This window comes from Nipponia nippon, unplaced genomic scaffold (assembly GCF_047370975.1).
Source record: "Nipponia nippon isolate SJK-2023a ecotype South Korea unplaced genomic scaffold, ASM4737097v1 scaffold_3, whole genome shotgun sequence".
Classification (NCBI taxonomy): Eukaryota; Metazoa; Chordata; class Aves; order Pelecaniformes; family Threskiornithidae; genus Nipponia; species Nipponia nippon.
The window spans coordinates 92,320,148-92,344,164 of record NW_028262347.1 but is presented as its reverse complement, the minus strand read 5'-3'; the positions used below and the strand labels follow the sequence as shown (position 1 = coordinate 92,344,164).

The following is a 24,017-nucleotide window of genomic DNA, read 5'->3' as shown; positions in this document are numbered from 1 at the left end:
AGGGAGCTGTGGAGAGTGAGTGAACAACGGAAACATCCTGTCCTCTGAGGATAACAAAGACTACTTAAAGGAGGTATTCCGTTGTTAACAATCCTGTACTCAACAGAAAATGCAAAGCTCTCGGTCCACTGTCCCTGGACTGACTGACATGGAAAGCACAGCTATATAAGGGGCACGCACCCTACGCACACGGCAGGTACCAGCACCACAAAAACACAGCTGAACAGCACAAGAGGGGATTGAGGATCCAGGACACTGAACAAATACCAAATGGCTCTCAGGAACTGTAAAGGGAAAGAGAGAGAAGGAACAAATGGCACATTGACACGTTGTGTCTACATTTGTAATGTCTGAGTTTTTTTTGTCTAGACTATCATGGTTTCAAGTTTCTTTACAAAATTAAGGTTACTAAAGCTGAATTCTCAGCAGACGGTGGAGTTCTCACAAGGGCAGTGCTTTGAGAAGGGAGATTTGAAGCTAGTGAGAAACCTTTGGTTTTAAGACAAAGCTCTAGCAATCAGGAGGTGGCAGAGGACGAGGTGTCTAAACGTACTCTAAGCCCTGTGCCCGACCTCAAAGAGCATGTTCTACACACTGCCCTGGCAAATTGCACTACCGGCACAGGATTCAAAAGCATGGTCCAGAGGACCTTTTATCTCTTATGGCCACAGGAAGAAACTCATCACAAGATTGTTATATACATCTGTGAATTTCTTCAGAAATCTGGTTAGCCTATTCTAAAACCACTTAAGAAGAGGTTGTGCAGCTCACTGCTCAGTTCCTAAAGGGTTAGGAAATACTGGGAATGAAAAGCCTTCTCTATATTACATGGAGAACATCTCCAATCCGGCCAAGATGACCTCCCTACAGTCATCAGTCTTGTGAAATGGAACCTTGCACAAGACCTAGCAAAATGAGGAACAGAACTGATGATGAAGAGAACGGAGCTGAACAAGTGTATCCCTTCAGCATCATACGTGTCCGAAGCGAGGAATTTGTAGGCATCGCAGAAAAGGGACCTCAAACCCAGATTATATTACGAAGAATTTGTGAAACGGTAACATTGTTCTGTCTGTGACCACTACCCCAGTTCCTTAATCTGTTACGCAGAAGTAGCGTGGCGGGTTTCCCGCTTTCAGTTTTTCTTCCGAGAGCTCTGATGAAAGCTGTACAAGTACGTCACTGGTAATCTGGGACTCTAGACAAACAAACATACATACTCCTTTCAGTACCCACTCCTCTATTCAACACCTCACCCAGAATCAAGGCAAGGGATTCTCTCCCATCCTTTCCTCCAAGAATGGCAAAAATGACAGCATGAAAACATCACTACAAAGGAGCAAAAGGAAAAACCCACTGGACTCCATCCCATTCTGATCTGCCATCTTCTGTGGCAGCAGTAATCCTCCTTTCAAAGGTAAAACAGAGACAACAGCTACCACCAGATATTCTATGATTCTATTTATCTCAGCAAGTGGGATCTATGTGCTCTGGTGAAAGAGCAGAATCATTTGAACCACCTTCAGTCTCTTCTTGCGGAGGACAGGGAGAACAAAGACTCCCCCTTTTGACACCAGTGAGCTCCTGCAACAGTTCTCTGAATTTGGTAGATGACGACCTTACATTCTGGCAGTCACTTGCCTGAAAAAGCTGTTTTAGTATATACCTCGTTCTGGCTACAGGCAGGAAAAGAGTGAACTAGCAGCTGCTGGAGACTGAGTCTTAGATGCTAACAAATTCAATCTAGACAAACAAAAGTTGATGCTGAAACAGGAGAAAAACAATCAAAACAACCAGAAGAAATGGTAAACAGCACAACTGCACTGTGATGTCTGCATTCTTTCCCCGGTTCCCCTCACACCCAAGGTTTTTTTTTGTTCTTTACTGATGAATTCCCAATTGCCTTTTTTCCCCTGCCAGCAGTCTCAGTCCCAACACAAGCCCCTCAGACAGCTCTAGAAGCACCAAGATTGCTTGCACTGTTATCAAACAGTAGCGGAGAATTAAACCAGGCACCAGTCATAGCTTGGAACCAAATACGAGCAGTTCAAGTAGACAACTCTACTGCTTTCACATCTATCCCATTACTGATGGTATCTCCTTTCAAACAGCGAGATACAACCTCCTTTTTCAAAAGAAGCAGCACATCCTGGAAGCAAAGGAAGAAGCGACTGAATCCTCCTTTCTCGGCTGAGCAGCAATCCCAGTAGACAGAAGAGGAATTATAGAGTAACGTATAGCCAAATTTTTGCATGACTGCTAAAATCTTATCAAAATTGGAAATCAGACAAAATCAGGGTGGGGGGTAGGGAGGGGGTGTCTTCTTTACTATTTCTATGCCTAGGGATCATAAGAAATCACAACTGAACTCACCTCCTGCCACAAAACTACTCCAGAGAATGACTTATTAATAAAATTCTATTTCCAGCCTTCATGGTTGCAAGCTGAGCCTAGAACTATTCACAGGCTGCAAATCGTTGATTGCATGAGTCTCGAGAAACAACTCAGATCTGTAAACTGCCCCGTTAATCTCAAAGCAGAGCACTACTGAGTCCATGTGGTGGAAATTCTGGCCTTTCTCCACATACAGCATAAAGATGACATTTTTGCTGATGAATTTCATCACTTGGTCGCAGTCAGGAACTACGTTATTTCCCCCACTCTACAACTGCTCCCACTTGCAAGCTCATCCCTCAAGAGGGTGACAAACCTGCAAGACAGTTCAATGAGCAGTAAAATGTAAAGAACAAAGAGAACACAAGTTTTGTCTGCAATTACAACAGTTGAAAACATACAAGATTGAAAATCATTTTACATATGGATTTTTTTAACTTCTTATTTCCACTACTCTGATGGAAAGGCTGTTTGAAGATAACATTGCTTTAAAAAAAAAATTATTAGCCTTACTTATTACAGTTAATTTGTGGGTAGTTCATACCCACATTCTCACGTCTACCTTCGAAATGGAAAATAAGACTCAGTTTCTGATAAATTAACATTACTGTTTTTACCTGCATACATGGTTACCAATATTCTTTGGCTCCTCACAGTTTTGGATCGTGGTTGAAAACAGAATTTCAAGAGAGAAGCAAGTATCTGCTTTGGCCTAATGGCTTATTTTCCACAAGAAATTCGATATGAACAGTTACTGGGTTTTCTCCATTTACTTTTGATAGTCAAAACGTTATTGCTGGCCAACATAACAACATTATTCAGAATTTACTGTGTTTTATAAATCTTGCAATGACTTTCCTGTTATCTCCCATCTTCATCTCTCACTTATGAAAATGAACAGATTTTTTAGTTCTTGTCAAAGACAAACTCTAAAGGCAACCAGCAAAAATCTGGATTATATTAGTTGAAAGAACTATATTGAAACAGTGCTGAGAAAGCAAACTGCAGCTAATGCTTTAAACTCACAATGTATATGCTAAGACCCTGGTTAAAACCAGTGAAAAAGGTCCATGTATGTTAAAGAAAAACATTTCCCCAAGAGAAAGTAACTAACTATTGACTACCTTTCATAGTCTTACTGTGCCAACAACTAAGTAACAGACCTGTACTTTCTTTATACAATTAAATTACTTAAATTAAAACAAACAAACAAAAAACAACAAACATCAGTGCCACAGTATAAATACATATACTAAAGTATATGTTAAAATACCATTAATATATAAAAGGAAGTGTTTAGAATCCTGTAAAACCAGGGAAAAAGCCAGTCTGTCTCCCCTTCTACCCAAAATTGTCTTAAAATAACACAAAGACCTGGGGCAGGCAGGCAGGCACAGAACGACTTACAGTTTTCTAATTCTCTTGGTAGGTAAGATGTCATACACCGTATTACCAAAAGGCAAGCAGATACAGAACCAGTCAAATGACATCCACTAGTATTAACCTCCCCTGCCTGGAGGTGTGGAACATTCACCTTTCCTGCTTTCATTTGTTGGTATATGCATTTCTAATGTTTAAGGAGATAGCATTGGTCATATTGCCACTTTGAACGGAAGCTTAGGTTAGATATTCAGAGGAGGGTTTAGAAGGCCTAATAAAAGGTACAGTGGTTATTCTAATAAATTATCTAAAATATAATCTCTTGTGTGCCAATAATGTCATTTGCACTGAAGGAACTCCAAGTACGTCTATCATTAAAAGACTGTGCAATTGCAGCAGCCAAAGATGTCAAAATCGACATTCTACGGCAATGGCAGTAATTTCAGAGCCATGTGCCAAAATATGATTAATCACAGTTCACTGGGTATTTTGACAGAACACAGGAAAATAGCTCGTCACAGAAAAACCATATGATCAGTTACGAATGCCATCAAGCCCCCCATAAGCATAACCTTCTACTAGTATGAATACCACAGCGCTTATATATGCAGATTAACTGCCAAGATATAGGTTATATATGTAAAGGACAGAAGATCAAGACTTAATACGAGAGCATGTGGAAAACTGCATAAAATCTTCCTTAAGAAAAGGTCATCTGAGATTATGCACGTCTAAAGGAAACACAAATTGCTGCACATTCAGACAGACGGCAGAGCTGCGTTTCTACCTGATCACATTTTGGAGGGGAAGGAAAAGAAGTGAAGAGTCACAGCAGGTTCTCCATGCACTACACATACTGGTCAGGCTTATCAAAATCATCTGCAATCCCTTCACCTGCAAATCAAGTCGAACACATTATTCTGCTAGGACTGCACCAGTCTTGACTAATCAGATACTGCTGCTGTCTGCAGGTACCTTCACCAGCAAACTTGACGGCGCCCAGCAGAGGTTCATACAATTCTGTCTGTCTAGGTGATGCCTGACAGAAGTCAGTTCGCTACAAATAAATTCTGATGCAATCTAAAACCCATAACTGCTTCTTTTCCACAGGACAGAAGATAGTATCTTACTAGGAAGTAGGATAACATCCATAAAGCCCTAAGTACTTCATAAATAAAATGTACAGTGATTTCATTTTAGTTTTACATTATTTCCAATGTGACAAAGTTCCAGAAGACTTCTCTGACTTAATTTAATGCTCCCACAATCATCAATAAATGGCCCCAAATATTTCTCATTCTCCCCATATGAATTAATTGCACCATGAGTCTTAGAAGACGACTGTGCACAAATACCTATCACTCTACTTGCCAATAAAGGATCAGTAGCAAATTCCTTACCAGCTCTCAAACCACCTTGTAAATGCTTCTTACTCAAAAAGTAAAACAGTATCGATTAGGTCTGTCCTAGGTAATCTACAGAAGGAGACACTCTGAAAGCCAGAGGTGCTGCCCAGTCTTCAAAATTAAAACTATAAGCATCTTGCCTCAAACTTCAGTATGGATCTGATCCTGGCAAACTTGTAGCTGCTGTTTACAGAGGTGTCAAGAACTCTTCATGTACACTACAATCACGTACAATCCACTACTAACGAGATTCCCGAAAGGGAATGTGTTTTGGTGCATCTTCAAACTAGTATTTCTGTAAGCTACAAAGATACACCCTGGCATTTCTGTAGTACTTTAGATAATCATGATATGAAAGAGAAGTTGGCTTTAAATTTAAAAGCAATAAAAAAAATTTATTAATCATTTAGAATACTTTTAGTACTATGAGTACTAAAAGCATTGTAATTTAGAATAGTAAAAGTACTATAAGCAACACCATACCTGGACAAATAGAAATACCAAAACCAAAAGGCTTGAGCCTGGTGTTAGAACAAATGCAGCCTATTCCAGGCAAAGACACCAAAATACATAGGAACATTGTTCTCTAGAAAGCCAGTTATAGTCTTAAATGTAAAATTAATGTAAAAAATTTCTATAAAACGCATAAATGGATTTTGGTTGTATTCGTATTAATATAGCTTTATTATTATACTTTCGAAATAGCTAAATTCATCAACCAACAATAAGAAGTACTATTCGGCTCATTTCAGGATTCAGCTAAACGTTTCAGTGATTCCAAAGGCATCCATTCAGTCAGCCCTACAAATCAGTATTTTACTCCTATTGTGATGGTACTAATACAGTTTGTAGCAATTCAGAATATGTATTTAATATCCCAGCAAAGCCCTTCAATGAAATATGTAAGAATTTTTCAAAGCCATCTGAAACTAAAGCCATGAACAGAAATTTCTGCATCATTTATTAACAGAAATAAGGTACTTACCCAATGTCTTAGACTCAAAACTGATGAGAAATTTAAAATTAAAATACTCGGTCAAGAGTTATGCATTATACATAAGAATAGTTCATTTTTTTCTCGACCAATTCTGTTCAAAAATTGAATATTGAGAGGTTTCATGTAAATTTCTAACAACTGCTTAACTAATGGACCAAGTCTTTTCCATAAAGTAATCAAAAAGGAACACAAAAGCAGCTAATAGGAGACCAAAAAGCTTGATAAAATACTTTTTTCTACCCATGACTGATGCAGACCCTATGACAGTCAGTAGACAAAAAATAAACACTATATCGTTAATTGTGTTAATAATTCACCTATCTGTAAATAAGAAGTCAGACTTATTCAGGGTTAGATGAGGTCAGCCATGTTTCTCTAGTAAAATATTAATCACTGCTAAAGGATATTATTTTCAAAGACCCATTCCCTAATCAATAGTAGACTATTTTGATTGCTTATAAAGTCAGTCTAATGAATACTTTTCTGAAATTGTTTTGGTTCCTAAAGACTTGATATAGCCCTAAATTTACAGTTCTTGACATTGATTCACTTTCCAGTATTAAAGATATTCTATGTAATAACGCTTTAAACATGCAACGCACACTAAAGATAAAGTATCTTAAAGAATAATCAATAACTATTGTTAAAGTAACCTCAAGCTTTACTGCAAGGAAGAGCAGATGAGATAGGAAGAAACAACGTCAAACATAAAACTAAGTTTCACTGTATGTCCTTCCCCCATTTATGTGAATATTCCACGCAGCAGAGGGTAGAAAAGCAGAAGTGTTGTAAAACCACAGATAAAACAAAGTGGTTGTTTCTCAATACCTGATGAATTTCAAAAAATTAAACGGTTTCAGTGTTGTTCATCATTTGCCTAAGACTGACATCATCCTAACAGGACACACATTGCAAAGAGAAACACAAACGTTTTCAGTTTAAGTTTTTGCTTTTTCTTTTAAGAAGTCGTTGAAAGTGCATTTGCCATTTCTAGCCCTTGACTCAACTTCCTGATTTGGCCAGCAGCTGGAAGGATGTTAATCCGAGGGTACGAGAAAGGAAGTAGTAAAACAATATGCTCCCAGCCCTGGCCTCTGTGTGCTCACAGGGAGAATGGATTTTGAACCCACTGCAGGCAATTGGATGCGGCATGTAAAATAAAAACTGTATTCTTTTTCTTTTATTACAAAAAAAAGAGAAGAAAACTGTTCAGCAGAAGAAACAAACCTGTGCCTTCAGCAGCTTCCTTCTCTCCCCGTCAATACTCCCTCACAATTCCAATTAGCCTGTGGTTATTGCCTAATTGCATCTTAATTCTTCTCTTCATGAGTGGCACGACCTGCGGCCAACCAACGCTTCTGTTCCTCCTGGCCAGCTGGGGCACATGCAGAGCCACCAAATCTGAGAAGGGCTTCAGAAACGCTGGTGAAATCCTTGTCAACATAAATGCTGCAACATCAAATTCAGAAAGTAACACGTGTTCCCATACAAACACGCACCTGAAAGGAACTGGCAAGTACTTCAGGACACTGCTGTTATGACAGTGAAGCCAGGAATAGAAGACATACTAGTTTTACTACTCAAGAGTTTGTTTTTTTCAGAAAATAAGGATGCTAGTCGCTTTGTCAAAAAATGAAGTTACCAGAAATTTTAGGACACTAAAGCTATAAAACATAGATTCTATCCCAGCTAGCCTCCTCATGCAGGTTAAATACCTGAAGCTGACAGGCTGTTCCTGAACTTCTTTCCTATGTTCAGTTTTCTCCTTAGAAATTAAGATAAATTTAAGAAGTAAGCATACTAGATGTACAACATCCAATCATTGCTAGAACAACTTAAGCAGTCTATGAGGTTACTGTGGACATTTGACTTTTCGTGGTCCTCAAGAAACTGCCATAGAGTAGAACAGATTGCTTATGATAAATGTATCATGCAAGAGCCCATTTATAATGCTCTAGCAGCTATGACAAAGAAAAAAAAAAAGACAATCTGTTGCTCCAAGTACTTGATTTAGTCTGTTTTAGTGTAACTGAAGGCCTGCAACATCTGCCAGCAAAAGAAGTTTCTGTTAATGGTAGCTAACTACCGAGATCTCATTTCAAACTCTTTTTCAAATGCAGAGCCCTGAGAGCAGAGAATGACAGAATGAAATCAAAATATTTAATAAAACAGAAGTGATCAATACTATCCAAGTACAGACAATACATAATAGTAATAAACAATAGCACTTAATTCTCACATATATCCCTGCTTAGTTCACAAGAGCTTAGTGTAAACTATAACAGAATATTGGGGGGGGGGGGAGGGGGGGCGCGCATGAGTGTGTGTACACACCTTAGGAGACAGAGCTTGCGAACCTAACTGAAATTGAGGGGGTTTTAAGCCAAAGTATCAAAAAGGGCAGGTAGTAGCACTGTCCCTTTCAGCATCAGTGAGAGATTGGTTAAATTCAGTGTGCAACCACATCCGTAACAGATTGAGCTGAAAGGAAGTTAGGTTTTTGTTTTGTTTTTAACCTGTTTGCAAAGCAGAAGCACTTTAAAAATTACGACCATAGCACTACTGAGCTCCAATTCTGGGCTGCAGAGGTGAGACCCGCCCCCCCCCCCCCCCCCCCAGGCTTTGTGAAAATCACATAAAAGAGACAACCTTTTCCTCCCAAGAGCCTAACCAGTGACACGAATAACACATTCGCCCCATGAAGTGAAGAAACGACCCTTTTTTTCAGTTCAATTTCCTTGTTATCCCAAATATTAACATCCTTTTCCACACCACAAGGGCCCAAAGGACTAAAGTCTTCCTCTGTGTCTTCTCCCCAATCCATGTTGTCAAGTCTCTTTTTGAATCTAGCAACACAAGATCCCCCACCATCACTTATTCAACTTATTCAAAATTGTGAAAGATCATACCCAGTGACAAGACCTGCTGCTACTGCTGTAAAAAAGTAAAGCGCTACCAGAAATTCCCAGAAATCAAGAGAGTATTGTTTCATGGGCGCCGGTTCTGTGGTAGACTGAGAAGCTAAAATACCGTGATGCAATCATGACATGACAAAAATGCTCTCTGGAGTCACTCCATAGAAAAGGAGACCTTAGAAGCAACAATCACCTTGTTTACATGCCAATAACCAAAATTTAGGTGGAGCTGAAGTATATGCTTTCTTAGTGCCATCAAAAAAGCTTCCTTCAGATTTTCAGTACTTTGCAAAATGCAGAACTTTCACCCTAACCTAGCAAATCACAGTGTGTGGCCCCAACTGCAACATTTTGACTTCATCCAGACATCAATTTCACCTGAAACTCCTATGTCTCAGCTGTAGGAGAACAGACTCTATTCCCACAAGGCCACGTGTATCCAAACAGTAACATGTAAACTACTGAAATACTTTTTCAGAAAACGTGCTTCACATTTTGGGTGGGTTCTCCATGCTGCTATAGGTTTAAGGTGGATATTGAGACTTCATACAACACATCACGGGATTCACGATGAAATCCAGAAGAAGCTGCTGGAATTCTGGGAAAGAAGAACAAGAAACTCATAAAACTCTAATTACGCCTTCCATAACTCATCTTACTCAAGTCAGCATGAAGAGAGCAGTGCTTCAGTACTGCACAGCTGACAAGTCATTAATGCACAGAAGCAGCAGTGGAGATTTTAACAGTGGGTGGTTTTCGAAATTAGCTGCCAAGTGGATTTGACAGGTGTAAAGCCCAGCTGCTCCTCCCCACCATCACAAGAAAAACACTGAGCAGTTGATTGTGGATGGAAGACTTCTGGCACAGCTTTCCTCATTCTGGACAGCCACCATTCAGATGGAGGACAAGTACCACGCTGACATCCTTCCCTCACTGTACAGCCTCTCAACAGGTATAGGTCAGGAGCTTTTTTTTAAATGTTTTTAATATATAGAGAGAAAAACATATTTGTGTGTATAACTCTATATACACACACATCTATAAATACATACCCGTACATATATACACATATATAAAATGTATATATTTGTAAGTCATACTTTATATAAACAGCAAACAGACTGTGAGTGACCAGACTGATAGAGGTACACAAAAGGCACCGCATGCATTCAGTCATTCTTCCAAAGCCCAAGCTCTGGAAGCTGAATTTCCAAAATACTGTGCTGAAATAACCAACTGCATCCATGCGCCTATATTCTGCTCACCACTGTATCTCCAAAGTTGTGCTGATCCTTCTAGTTCATTGAAGAAGTTCAGATGATCTAGAGAGCTACAAAGTAATTTGTTTTCTTCAGCACAAATGGAAAATTTGTTCTCATAAATGCTATGAGAAAAAAAAAAAAAATCAGACTTAGGACTTCCCAGTCAATTCCACAGGACCCAGCATAGCTCTTTGCTTTTATACCTGATGAAGCTGTGGAGTAGGTCAACACTGAAGCTGGAAGTATGAATGCAGTTCAGATACACCTACACTAACTTTGATCTAGTTGACTAGGGTATCAACAGGAATATAACCATATACTGAACCAATATAGGTTTCAGCAGCAGTTATAAAAATCAATATCCAAGCAGTTATCTTGCACTGAGCTCCCTGCAACTGTGGCTGCTCTGGTCTGCTTCAACTGCCTAGCTTCGATATGGAACTCCGAGAAGCTTTATATCTATCTTTTACAGAAACACATACAAATTATTACCAGCATTTCATTGCTATCTGTCTTTTGAACATGTGCAAGTGACAGACACCCACTCAACTGGGAGTCCTGTGCAGTGTTGCAGCTGAAGGACGCTAAACAATATCTGGTTAATTTGCATAATCCTTGGAGAATAAGGAGAAATGCTTTACCAGCAGGAAAGAACCTGAAGTACCGAGACCTCCAGGATGCTGTGACATACTAAAGCAGCTTTCTCTAGAGGAGCTGCCCAAATGGCAACTCCCAGGCCCGTATCATCAAAATGACTTGTGCTTACTGTTATTTTAAGGCTAAGGTCTAGAAAATACTCTATTTTGTTTGGAATTCTAGCACTCCTGTAAATGAATTCGACATTAAAAACAATTCTAGGCATAGCACTTCACTACAAAAAATATATGATGAATTTTATATATGGAAGCATGCTTTTACAAAACTAAACCCTTTCAAATAAAAAGGGTCTCCATTGCTTAGAAGTGCAAGTTTAACAAGAAGAAAGTAAAAACCAAAAATTAAGTACAAGCTTGCCATTAGATAACACCTTGAGACAAAAGACTTTGGAACAATGCAGTAGTGTAAAGTGCACAGAAAGTACCAGGGCCACATCCAAGTCAGCACTGCAGTGAGGCTTTCCACTCCGTCACTCATTTCCAGAGCGGGAAGCCACAGGACAACACCCATATTTCACAAGGGAGCATCTGGGGAGGCAGATTTCAGTTTATTGCTGTTCATTTGGGGCATGTCCTGGGAAGGTAATGGCCTCTGCTTAGAATGCTGTGTGGAAAGCAGTGGCTCCCAGTAAGCAGTAGTTTAAAAAAAGCAAGTGCCAAAGTACACAGGCGGGATGTGGTACTGCTTGAGACGTTTATGTTCTGTGGGAATATTACAGTAACGTACTCTCCAGCAAAATAATCTTTGAACCATCTCCAAGTGCTGTTTCTGCATGTTACTGTCTTTCACAATGCAGCAAAAATCAGGTCATTTATGCTCTGCTGAGTCAGTTACTTAAATTTTCTGTTCCCCAAGCTCTAAAGTGTCTTAAATCTTTTCCAAGAAGCTGACAGTTTCCAACCATTTTCTCCTCTGTTATGTGTATCTCATCTTTACCCCTGATTAGCAAGGTACACAAGCACTAGAATTCTGATGCAGGGAATGGAGAAGCTGAAAAAATCCACTATTGGTTTTTGATTGTTTTTCCTGGAAGCTACAGCACTTCCTCCCTTCAAATATGAAATATCCTCAAAGTTATTTTTAGGACTCAGGAGACTGAGTCTTCTCTCTGCCTTGCTTTCCATATACACAGTAATCCTTTGTGAACTTATTTCTTTTTACTGCTAGAGTATTTTGAGTGTCTGCTGAGGATTTAATCGCAGTATCTGGCAGTGTACACCTCTATTTTTCATTGTGCAGAGGGAGGAGAACAGGCTGCAGTGAAGTAACTGAATATGCAGGGGGAACGTTAGCAGTATCTACAGAAACTCCCGACTTTGAAGGGGATCAGTCTGATCCATGGGACCAACCTATAAAAGAGAAACTTACTCAGAAATGCTAAAATTAGACCATCAAGACAAGGAAGAAAACAAATCCTTGAGAGAATGAAAAAGTGGTAGTGCGTCACGGTATAAACAGGAATGAACAAGGGACCTGTTCTACTTTCCATCATCATGCCAAAAATAAAGAATTTGATTTGTCTCAAGAATCTCTGGAAGCTCTATAGAAGCTTGTTCTTCAATCTGTACACTTTCTTCTTTAATAGTGACACAAATGCCAATAAACTGGCACTTTATAAGTATTTGCTTTATAATCCAATACAATCAAGCCAGCTGAAGCAGAATGTGGACAAGCAAAAGAATTCTGCAGTTGACAGCTGGGACAGAGGGGCAGGGAGGGAGGGGGGAAAGGCTACATAAGGTCAGAGGACAAGTCTATCCTCCACATGTCCATGAACACTTCTACTCTTATACTTTACCACCAAGTACCCTAACATGCAGTCAGCACATGAACATATGGGTTCATTCACATCTAACCAGAATAAACACATCCACTACCACCCAGAACAAACCTCATCTCATTCTTTTGCAAGACAACCTCCTCATTAGCATGATGGTCAGACTGAAGGCCCACAGTCCCACAGGTGCCACTGGCACTATCCACCATAAATCAGCTCCAGATTCTCACAGTGGAAAAGAGTTAGTCATTGCCAACGAAGACCCACTCTTTGTCCCTGGTTTTGTTATAAGCCTGGCTAAAGCTCTGTATTCTTGCAGAGCCCTGGACAGAGTCCCAGGAAAGATTGTTCTCAAGCCACTGGTTTAGCAATGACTTCACTTGTTCCAAGAAAAAGAGACAGGCAAACAGACACACACTCTTTTTTTTTTTTTTTCCCCCCCTCCTGGGGGGGGAGCGGGTGGGGGGAGACTCAGTTGCTCCTGCAGCTACCCTACCTTAGGAGACAAGCATATTCAGGATCTCCTCATGAAACATATTTTAGTTTTTATATACATACTCTTCAGAAACATGCAATTGCAGGAGAACGAGTTCTTGCTGTATGCCAGCACTGAAACTGGAAGTGATACAGTTATTGCAGACCTTTTTATTAGTTGACACCATAGGGCAAATCTGGTGTTTGACAAGGTCAGTACTGTAAAGCTAGCAAAGCACTGTCTCCATATTCAAACCAACAGAGAATTAGTATGGATTCTTCTGATTTATTATATAGAATACATACTGAATTCACAAGCAGCCCTTTTATTTACAGGTATAACAACAGGCAACACATACTTTACAAAACAAACCATACCCAGTAGAACACACAAACCCCCCGACCCGTCACCCATGCTGTATGTAGCCTTCCCAAGCACCCAGCTCTGCCCTGCCAGCTAAATGTACCATTCCCCAGTCCTGTTTTTTTTTCATCACATTAGACTGAGTCATACTGTTTCCTCCTCTGACACCTACCCTGCACAAGACCGCCAGTTTCTTCCAAAAGGAAAAGGCCAAAATAAGATAATACTTTTCCTTCCCCTGTTCTACAATAGTCTGTCCCTTCCTTTCTTGTTGCAAGAGCCGAAGTTTCTCATGCGCGCTCCCATTCAATGCATTCACTTTTCCCTATCTCCAATTCCAATCCTTTTCTTTCCAACCTCTTGTATTCTCCTAGGTCCTTTTCCTGAAAGTACAAACTTGGCATAATCTATCCATCTTAAATGCCTATAATCTTAATTGCATTTTCAACTACCCTTCTTCCATTATTTTCTTTCCAAGCTGATGGAACATGCCCCTTAAAATGCCCATCTTAAATTTCTTTCTTTTATTTCTATCTGTAGACCGTCAATGATAAATTTTTATTTCAGTACATTAGTGAAGTTTCCAAAACCCTCTTCCCAAACAAAATTAAGGCACTCAGTCCACACCTTCCTATACCTTAAATATATAAAATTGATGCTCTTAAAAAAGTGAACTGCTATCTAAGTTTCTACCATGGTGTCCTCTCCTAGTTAGTCTATCACCTTAAACTTTTCTTCCACATTATTCTATTATTCTCTAAAATGTCTCTAGCGGCTTCTGTCCTTAGTCTTCTCTTTTTCTCCCTCTACACTTTATTTCTAGATATTTTAATATTCAATTAGAGAGACAGTAATTAAATTCAAAGTGACAGCTCAGAGAAGCATTCTATTCTGTCCACATTAAAACTTTTGCTCCAATTTGTCACCCTGCCCACATACTTACTTCCATCTCCCTTCTTGGCTGCTAAGGGGATACCATCATACTCCTAAGACTTCAGACTGAACTGTATCATTGGCATGATTTTATCACTGATCGCTACCATCCTAGTACCCAAACTATTTCTACATCAGGGAGATTAATTTACTCCCCCTAAAATACAACTATCCTTATCTACCCTCAGATCAAGAATTTTTATCCATCATCTCAATTGCTTTAAAGTTGTTTCCTGAGGAATTCAAAAACCAATTTTGCCTCATTTTTGAAGTACTGGTAATTCTCCTAGCCCATTACTTTGAGCCCATCACTCTCTTCTTTTTGTATCTTTGTGACACCCCCGCCTTGTTTACCAAATTAAGCTGATGCCTTCCATTTAACACCTTATCTAGGCTACTTTTCTTAATCCCTTTATGTAGAAAGACATACTACTCATTTCCACTATCTACACTTCTTAAGTTTTCAAAATCCATACTTTCATTTTTTCCTATGCTGCCTCTTTGAACAAGAAGTTTTCTTCTGCACTGACATCTGTAAAGCATCTCCGTTACTTGAGGTAAACAAGTGTTGTATACCAAACACTCTCTTCCCTAATATCCAGGCTACATTTACGCTGACATCACTTATCACCATTGCCATTTCTTTATGCTTCTTGAGTCTTTTCTTCTATGCTTGTAAATACCCCACATGCAGGGTCATTTCCAATTATAGCAGTCAGCTAGGCAGCCAAGAAGTTCTCCACTCTTTCCAGAAAATCATCTCACAAGAAGGAAAAGCATTTAATTACAGCATGAACAAGCTGAGGCACTACACTTCTCTCTCTTTCACAGATTTGCAGTGGCCCAGAAACAGGTATCTAGTCAACATCAGAGTGACCCTGATACGATGAAGCATGTTGCTGCCAGTAGGACTCCAGACTCATTTATGGTCAACTTTTCACCTTCTGCGTGAATGAGGCAGGAACTCTACTAAAAGAAAAGATAACCTCATCATGGGAGAAACTGAGTTCAGGGGATAATCTATCCTTCCTCTGTAACCAAGTTTCTAAACAAGGAGAAAGAAGTAATACTACTCATTTCCTCACTTTCTCAGCACCTGACCTAAGAGCCTAAAATCTTAAAGCACAGCTACACAAGGTCAGTGGACACTGCGCTTTCAGTAACAGCTATACCACAGGCATTCAGGCATTTAAAAACAGCAAACAATTGTGACCAACTCGCATTCTAACAGTTTCATCTATAAAGTGGAGATTACATCGTATCACACAATTGAGTAATAAAAGAAATCAGTAATTATGAAGTACACAGATACTAGACTGATGACTGCCCATAGAAAGTCCCACAGGAAATTACAGACCTTGTCTTCTGATCAGGTTTGAATACCATACAGTAAATATAGAGTATGTTGATCAAAGAAGAGAAGAACAGGTAGTGATAACCATCTAAAACAAGCACCTTCCATTCACTCCACTAAAGGCAAAGCTCCTGTAGAACTACTACATAAAATATACTTAAATATTGCTTTGTTGCATACATGTTAGCATCTGAAATAAAGTTGTACCAGAAACTTTTATTTTGGTATTTAATACGAAGACAAGATAGCCAAGTACATGAATGATTTTTTTTTAAATATAGTTCGCATGCATGGGAAAGATTGACACTTTTCCTTTAATAACTACAGCAAGACTCAACTTTTCCAAAAAGTGTGCATTATCACATCCACACTCAGGATTTCACATAAAAGCGCAGATATTCCCATTGCTGTTCGGCAAATCAATTTTCCATTGCTTTCCTATTTTTAATAAGTCTTGTTTTGACCAAAAAAAACCCTCAAGCCTTCATAGAGGTCATCCACCCCACTACAGCAGAGTGTTCAGATAGCCTGAAAACAAACCCCAAAAGTATTACGGCAATTTGAGCACTCTCCCTGTTCCCCAAGGCCTGGCATGCTCAGTATAGCTACACAGAGCAGAACTTTGGGAGGTCTCTATGGAAGGAATCTGCTCTAACTAGAGTTAATATCCTGTATCCACACTTTCCCTCAAATACAGATTTTCTGGAAGGGATGACTGGAGGCTTTGACTCAGAAAACAATTGCTAGAACATTTGTAGGCAGGCCAAGTACAAATGCTGAGAACTTGTCATCTTTAACATCTGGAAACTGTGACCCGACAAGCTATTTGAGCCCCACTTTGGACTATATGATTTCAATTTTTTAATTGTAAATGCAGGAGATGGATCTTTTGCAAACCTTCCTTCTCACACCTATCAGCTACCTCAAGAACATAAACATTAAAACAAGAATAAAAAAATTGATAAGATGGAGATGGAAGGGAAAAAAAATGTTTCTGCCTTCTGCTGGATGAGCACAAGTTTGAAAAAAAGTCTCTACTGAGAGAAAGGTGCAACTAAAACATTTTCACACATTAGCAAACAAAGACATACTTTTAACTTGGGGACAGGATCAGCAGCCAGACTAGAATACTTTCCAGAAATACACCCCTTCTAAACACAAGAAGGATCTCTGTCCTAGAGGGCGAGATTAAAAGCATGTAAAATAGCAGAGTACTTGGATACTAAGTTCTAAGTTGCTAACAGATTTTAAAATACCCATTTCAATCAAGGAGAGAACCATGACTTCAAAGAGCAAATGACGTGACTGGCTAAAACTAAAAATCCTTGCTCAAGGATACACTAACATAAAACAGAAAATTTGCCCGTACAAGTAAATATACAAGACAGCCTGTACATCCAGAAAGTCCCTTGTTTTACTCAAGCACATTAGCACAAACAAACAAGGTGAGTCAAGTAGGAATATTAACTGAAGAGGAGGTAAGTCCATCCTAAACCATCCATGCATCTCTTCTACCACTAAGCTTTCTTGAACAGCCTGCTTCATGACCTTCAGCATGACTGTTCCAACCACAGCTCCAGAAAAATAATCATGCGACAGCATTTCAGAAAGTCCATCAAGTTGAGATATGAGAATACAAAGGAAATATTTAAATGAAACACAGATACAGCTGAAGTCCAGAGAGAAAAAAAAAATACCATCATCTAAATTCATTACAACTAAAAATTTCTAGAAACCCAAGACTGAAGTTACAGATACTAAGCTTAATATCAAATATATCTAAGACTTCCCTTCACCATTTTGACAAATTTGTTGGAGCTCCCTTTCACCTGCCAGTCTGTGAGAAATCTTCCCCAATTCTCTACAAAGCAAAAACATCCAATATAGTAGGTTCCTGAAATCTCATATGTATTTCGCTCTTCTGAAGACTTTGAGAGCACTACTTGTTTCTTTGGAGAAAAAAGGAATACATGTTTATTGCTTATTAGATTCTCTCATCAGATCCTTAGTATTCATCAGGTCTATCTAAAGGCATGTCGAAAACGGACACAACCTCCTAGCAGTTCTCTCGGCAGCTTTAATGTTTGGGCATTGATCCAGAAAGAACAAGAGTCACAAGTATCATCTCATAAAACAAGCAAGCAATTATCATTTGCTTTATTGATCTTTGTTCATTTTTCTCACCTTTCTGAACTCTGACCTGAATTCTAGATACACTCAACTCCCACAAAGAAGGCATCAGAAACTTAAGGGTTTATTTTTCACCTTAGTTTCAATCCTCCATAGAGCAGTAAGATGTGTTGCTGGTAAGTTCATATTTGTAAGATGCTTTGTGCCACATGTGTAGTAAAGTGTAAAGTGCCACTAGTTCTATTATGTCACTCAGACACTAGTTTTGCCGTGCTCTAAGTTGATTCAAAAAGGAATATGCGTGATTATTATCACATCACTCCCACCCTTTCAACACAAACATGCTTTATCAGTATTTTCTTATCCTTTTCTTACCCTCCTCCTCCTCCCGCTCCGTACTCACCACTTTCCACCACCACTTAAGTAACCTAGACAGTTTCCTAAGAAGAACAGAATGAAAGAGATTAAAATAGTTTAGTAAATGCAATTGCTCAAGTATCTTACCAATGCAGGCCATTGAATTTGCTTGATCTTTGATCCCTGAGTCTGGCTTGGATCCTTTCTTTTCGCCCAGACCAGCTGGTACTCCACCAAGAAGGTTGCAAAATCTTCATAAACTTTAACCCATTCTCGCTTTTCCCATTCAAGGTCATCAAATTCCACATATACCTGGGGAAATTTAAGAACAGGAATGGACATACATTATTACATATATGCAGCATGTGTGCATCTACATGCGCTTTTGAAAGCATGTGCTTTAAAATTTAATGCATGAGCTTAACATTACCCGTTTTACTGTTACAGTATTTAAATTATATGATCAGTTCCTGCACCACAGAAGACATTTTCCTTGGCAGTGCATTTGTGCTGAAGAGAGGAGGGTTACATTTGCTAAAACATTACTGTTAACATTGGGTATCTTATCTCATGAATGAAAAGCAGAACACTAAGTATTTACTAGTATCATTCAAGTAATACATACAGCTGTAAGTTTTAAGAATACTTCTCATTCTCAGTTCAAATACTTGTCATATAATACAAACCAACCAAAGAAACACTGCTTCAAGAAAAAAAAGCCATTTGGAACAGAACCAGAAAGGACATCCTGAGCCTGCAGACCCTGCTACTACAAGCAAGGCCAAAACACAGAACCTAACAGAAGCAGCTCAGTTGCTTGCCATTTCCGTCCTTCTGGAATCCTGCTTGGGGGGGGGGGGGGGGGGGGGGGGGCGCGGCCACCAACGACACACTTTTTGTTTCCAGCTACATTGATTTGGAGCCAGTTTGCAACTATTTGATCTTGTGCCATCCCTGTCTTGTAGGTTATACAGTTCTCCCCAACACATTCTTAGAGAACAACCATACCCTCCCTCAGCTGCATTCACTAAGCTAAATACGCCAAACCTTTTGTGTCCTCTTGTAAAGGAAAGAGGGAACTCGGAGCCAAAAAGCTATCCAAAAAGCTATGTGCATTAGCAAACAGAAACTCTTCTAAACCCACTACATTTCAAAATTACAGATTTTTTTTTTTTAAATCAACATAATCAATTGTTTTCTTTTCCAAATTATGAGAAAATTCCTAAGAAAAAACAGCTGGCATTATAAAAAAAAAAAAAATCACTGCTTGTCACACAAGCTGGAGAAGAAGGGAAGATGCTTTGCTACCCTCCTGAATTTCAGCTCCCAGCCACACCCAAGGCAACTTCTGAAACTGGAGTTTCTTCCTCTATCTGCTTCTGAGAACTTAAATCACTGCCACAGAAATATTCTTTTTAACTTTGGTTAATTTTAGGCCTGCAACATACTTCCTCGTCTAGACTTTCTGTCTCACACTTTCCAAACGTGTACTACATAGTGCTCCTTCTCATCTTGTCCTTCTCCCTTCTGTGTACACAACTTAAATTTGCACCAAGCCTCTTCTCACTCCTGTATCAAAATTCATCATCCCAGTCCCCCCCCCAGATACTTTTTTTTAATCCATATTACTCCCATTCTGTTCCTACACACTCCCTTCCTTTTCCCTTCCCCCTTTAAAGCATCAGATTAAGATAACTTACTGCAGTTACTTTCTTCTATGACAGCCAATTATTGCATCTCCACTTAAAATTTGTCCAAATAAAAAGGAAGAAAGTATTTTCTTCTCCTGTCAAGCTACACTCAGTCTATCCATTTATTTCACTGTTCCCCCTCCTCACAACCCCTATGAACTGCTCACTACTCTGACTAACCACACCTATCGCTCACTGCACACCCCAGGCCTTTTCATCCACCCCTCTACCAAATACTGAGACCTGACCATCCCTGTCATTGTGCACACTCATTGTCACAATATCGTATTCACCACCAACTGATCGTTCCACCTCTTATCTCTCATCTTACTACTCATTTTCTTTCTTGCCTGGTCTTAATCGCTGGGTCAAAGTAGAGTGTGCGCAGGGCAGTTGTCTGCATGAAATACTGTTCCTTTTTTATTTCCCAAGGGCAGAGGTTTCCCTCTGGATTCACCACCTCAACATCTGGAATTTCTGCCATTTGCCTGCTGCCACTCCTCCGACATTTCAGTTACCCTGGCTGATCACAGTCATCCCCCATCTCTGCATCACCTGGTTCATCAACGCAACTACTCTTTTACCTTTTCCCTTTGCCCATTTCACTCACTGAAACCATCAGGAAACCACTGCTAGTCTTTGCAGTGGCATTAGAATCTGCCCTACAGGAACAGTTTGTATATAAAATTATCCTCTCACCTCAATTCTTCATTATTACAGCTGTTGCCTGTTATTCTAACAAAGCAAGTAGAAAACAGCAGCAAAACCTCAAAACTAAAAATTGTCAATTGGCACCTTTCACTAAAAAGCACTTTTTAATAACTTCATTTCTATAAATTGATTTTAAAACACATAATAAAGTTGCAGAATAATAATTTCTCAATCAAAACAGAGTTCACAGTAAACATAGTAATGCTTTAAAGCACTGGCAGGAAAGCACATCATATCTCAAATCATCTTAGCAGCAGTACCTTGTATTTTGCAGCTGGTTTGAACCCTTCTAAAGAGACATTTATTTCCGCAATTGATCAAATGACAAAATTTAAAGACAACCTTCAGTGACACTACAGTCAAGAATAATTCTCTAAAGTCACCTTCCTCCTGGCCCCTCCTCCTGCAAATTCAACTCAATTATTCTGGACTAGGCAAATAATTTTATTTTAATATTTGGAAAGACATTTTACTTGGGTAGACTATAACAGGGTGTAAGAGGTTAAGCACCAGACCTCACACAGCAGTGAATTTAAAAAAAAAGGAGGCAAGGGGAATCAAGTGAATAAATGTTTTTGAAAAACACAGATAAGTAAACCGGAGTTAGCAGTTTAGAAACTGCCACACTAAAACATACTGTATCTTCTGGACACTAGCCAAAACTTGTGGATAACTGTGATACAATCTAGTGTTTGTGTGCAAGTTTTGCACCCCAAATAAACTGAAATCCGGTGCAACGACAGTGGGAGTTATTGCTGAGCTATCTGCAGAGTCTCCTGGCACCGTATAATTAGATCTTCAAAGGAGCAGTTCCAAGAAAAGTGGAGAATGGAGCGTGGCGCAGAGCCAGTCTGCCATTGCCCAGGGCACCATATTCCTCCTCTAGTACGATACACACACAACCTTACTTGGGAATTACTTCTGCCAGCTTCCACCACATTCAGGTTTTGATGCCAAAACTATTAACTATCTGCTGGCATTTCAAAGTTCATTTTTGAAAGGCAGAAACAACACAGACGAAACACTGAGCCCAATCCTTCGCCCGTTCTCTTTTTTGCTAGGAAATACTTAAATCGGGAAAATCCTTTTTCTAAGGCAACAGTAAAGCCTCTAAAGAACACAGGCTCACTCCTTCTCTGCACACTGACCTACCGCACAGAGAAGAGCGGTATTCCAAGCAGCACAATTTATGAAAGGGAGTAAAAAGGGGAGAGAAGAAGGAAAGGAAGCAATCCAGCAACCTATGCCAGCAAAATAAAATGTAGAGCCAAAGTTAGACCCCTTAAGGAGTGCAAAGGCTGAAAATATTTAATCTTTCTTGCTTCACTGACGAAACTCTGTACAGCACGAAACTCTACAACATTTGCCTCCCTAAGAATGAATGTTGATTTTGAGATTTTTCAGCCAAATTTTGCTTCCTTGCCTTGTCAGCTATACAGAAATTTGTGTTCCCAGAGTGGCTGAAGTCTTATCACCATGTATGCATTCACTTGCATAGAAAGGAGAAATTCCCACTGGGATGATATTATATTTATAATTGGCATTAATGTGCTAACTTTGTAACTCACTACTATTTTCCAACAGGAAGCAGCATAAGCTTTCAGCATGCTTTTCCAAGCAAAGCAAGACAACAAATTAATTTCCAATTGAGTCAGCCAAACAATTGCAACAAAATATTGCTGTTTCAAAGCCAACACACAACAATCATGGAGAAATTCTCTACATGCAGCACTGTGATCCAGAGTTTTCCAGTAACTTCTGCTCTAAATAAATACGCCTGACCAAACAAATTCTGAAACCCTTTAAACTGTCACCAAAGCAATGCTGACTTCCAGCAAATTTGACTTAAAATGCTAAAAAGCACAGGCCACGCACTGTCCACTTTTTTGAAACCACCTGAGTGGGTGGATGCTGTTTGTAACTCCCCCACGCTACCGTACCGTATGCGTAGCCCACGGGCTGGTTAGTGCTGAAGACAACCGCAGTATTAACAATCCAAAGGCTGACTTCAGGTTAGGTTTGCCCTGGAAGAGGTCCAGGCAATACAGCTACAAGAACCACTAAAAACTTGCATCATTTTAAGGCAAAGTAATCTCTAGTAACAAGAAAAGAGAGTGCTGTACAGCATTTATTTACTAAGTTTCTAACCCCGTGTGCTAAAATGATCCATACACCTGATTTGTATTTAACAGAACGCAAGTTCTGTTTTCTTTCCTAAGGGAGGAGTGTACAGTTTCCCCTTTATCACCTAAAGATTGTTAGCAAAATATTTATTTCTAGAAAAAAAAAAAAATTAGTCTTTCTTAAGATGTTTTTAATACAGCAAAGAAAACACTTCTACTTTTGTACCACATCGAATAGTCTTTCGTCTACGCAAATTTGGCTACTGACTTCAAGGTGAGTCCCAGAGAACATCCCACTGGGTTTCATTCATAACATTTTTAAATTAAAAGAAAGAGACAGAATATTACACTGTGTGCAATTATAATGCATATGTACTCTATATTCCATTTTTAAGAGTTGAGAACTCAAAACCCAGGTGCTAAAAATAACCCATGAAATTCAAAACTCTTAGTTACACAACTTAAAAGATAGACCTAAAACTCTTAGCATGTAATCAAGCATCCAAAACTAGCTGTCAGAGTCAATTTTGCAACCTGCAATGTATGGTCAGGTAACTATAAGAATGTACGCCTTGTATGTAGCTTTGCAGAAATTTACTTGTAAATATGCAAGTATAAAAAAACACATTTCAATGGCAATAAATAAAATCTTTTACAAGTTGGGAGGGGGGTGGGTGGGTGTGTTTTGTTTTTAAAACCCACAGTATCATCATCGGAGGAAAAAATATTTCCTGTTCTGGCTTACTCTTGGCCCAGTAAAGAGGGTGCTGAGAGTTTCCTGGTTTTGAAAGAAAAATCTACCTTCAGAAAAGAAAACCCAAGGAGCCAAGCAAGCAGCCGGTGCCTCCCCCTGCCGCCCGCAGAGGTGGATGGAGGCAGTGAGTCCACGTATCCCAAACCGAACCACCACTGGCAGCGACGTGGGTTTGAAATCGGCAGGAAGGTTTCTGGAGGTCTGAACCCCACACAGCTCCCCCAGCTTGCTTAGCTCCAGTGGGCTTTTTTAGCATTGTATGAAGTTGAAAATTAAAACAAAGTACACTAGGCTTTGAAAAACTTCTCCATCTACTTATTGAGATGGATGCAACAGCC

General features: G+C 39.4%; 1 protein-coding gene across 4 annotated transcripts in view; it reads right to left on the bottom strand.

Annotated features, from left to right (window-relative positions):
• JMJD1C (jumonji domain containing 1C) overlaps positions 1 to 24,017 on the bottom strand; it is a 171,949-nt gene that overhangs the window by 96,815 nt on the left and 51,117 nt on the right. For all 4 annotated transcript variants that reach the window (XM_087768112.1, XM_087768104.1, XM_087768106.1 and 1 more), the window contains exon 2: positions 18,548 to 18,712. In XM_087768112.1, the coding sequence (XP_087624238.1) occupies positions 18,548 to 18,712 (165 nt within the window). The remainder of the gene's footprint in view (positions 1 to 18,547; positions 18,713 to 24,017) is intronic.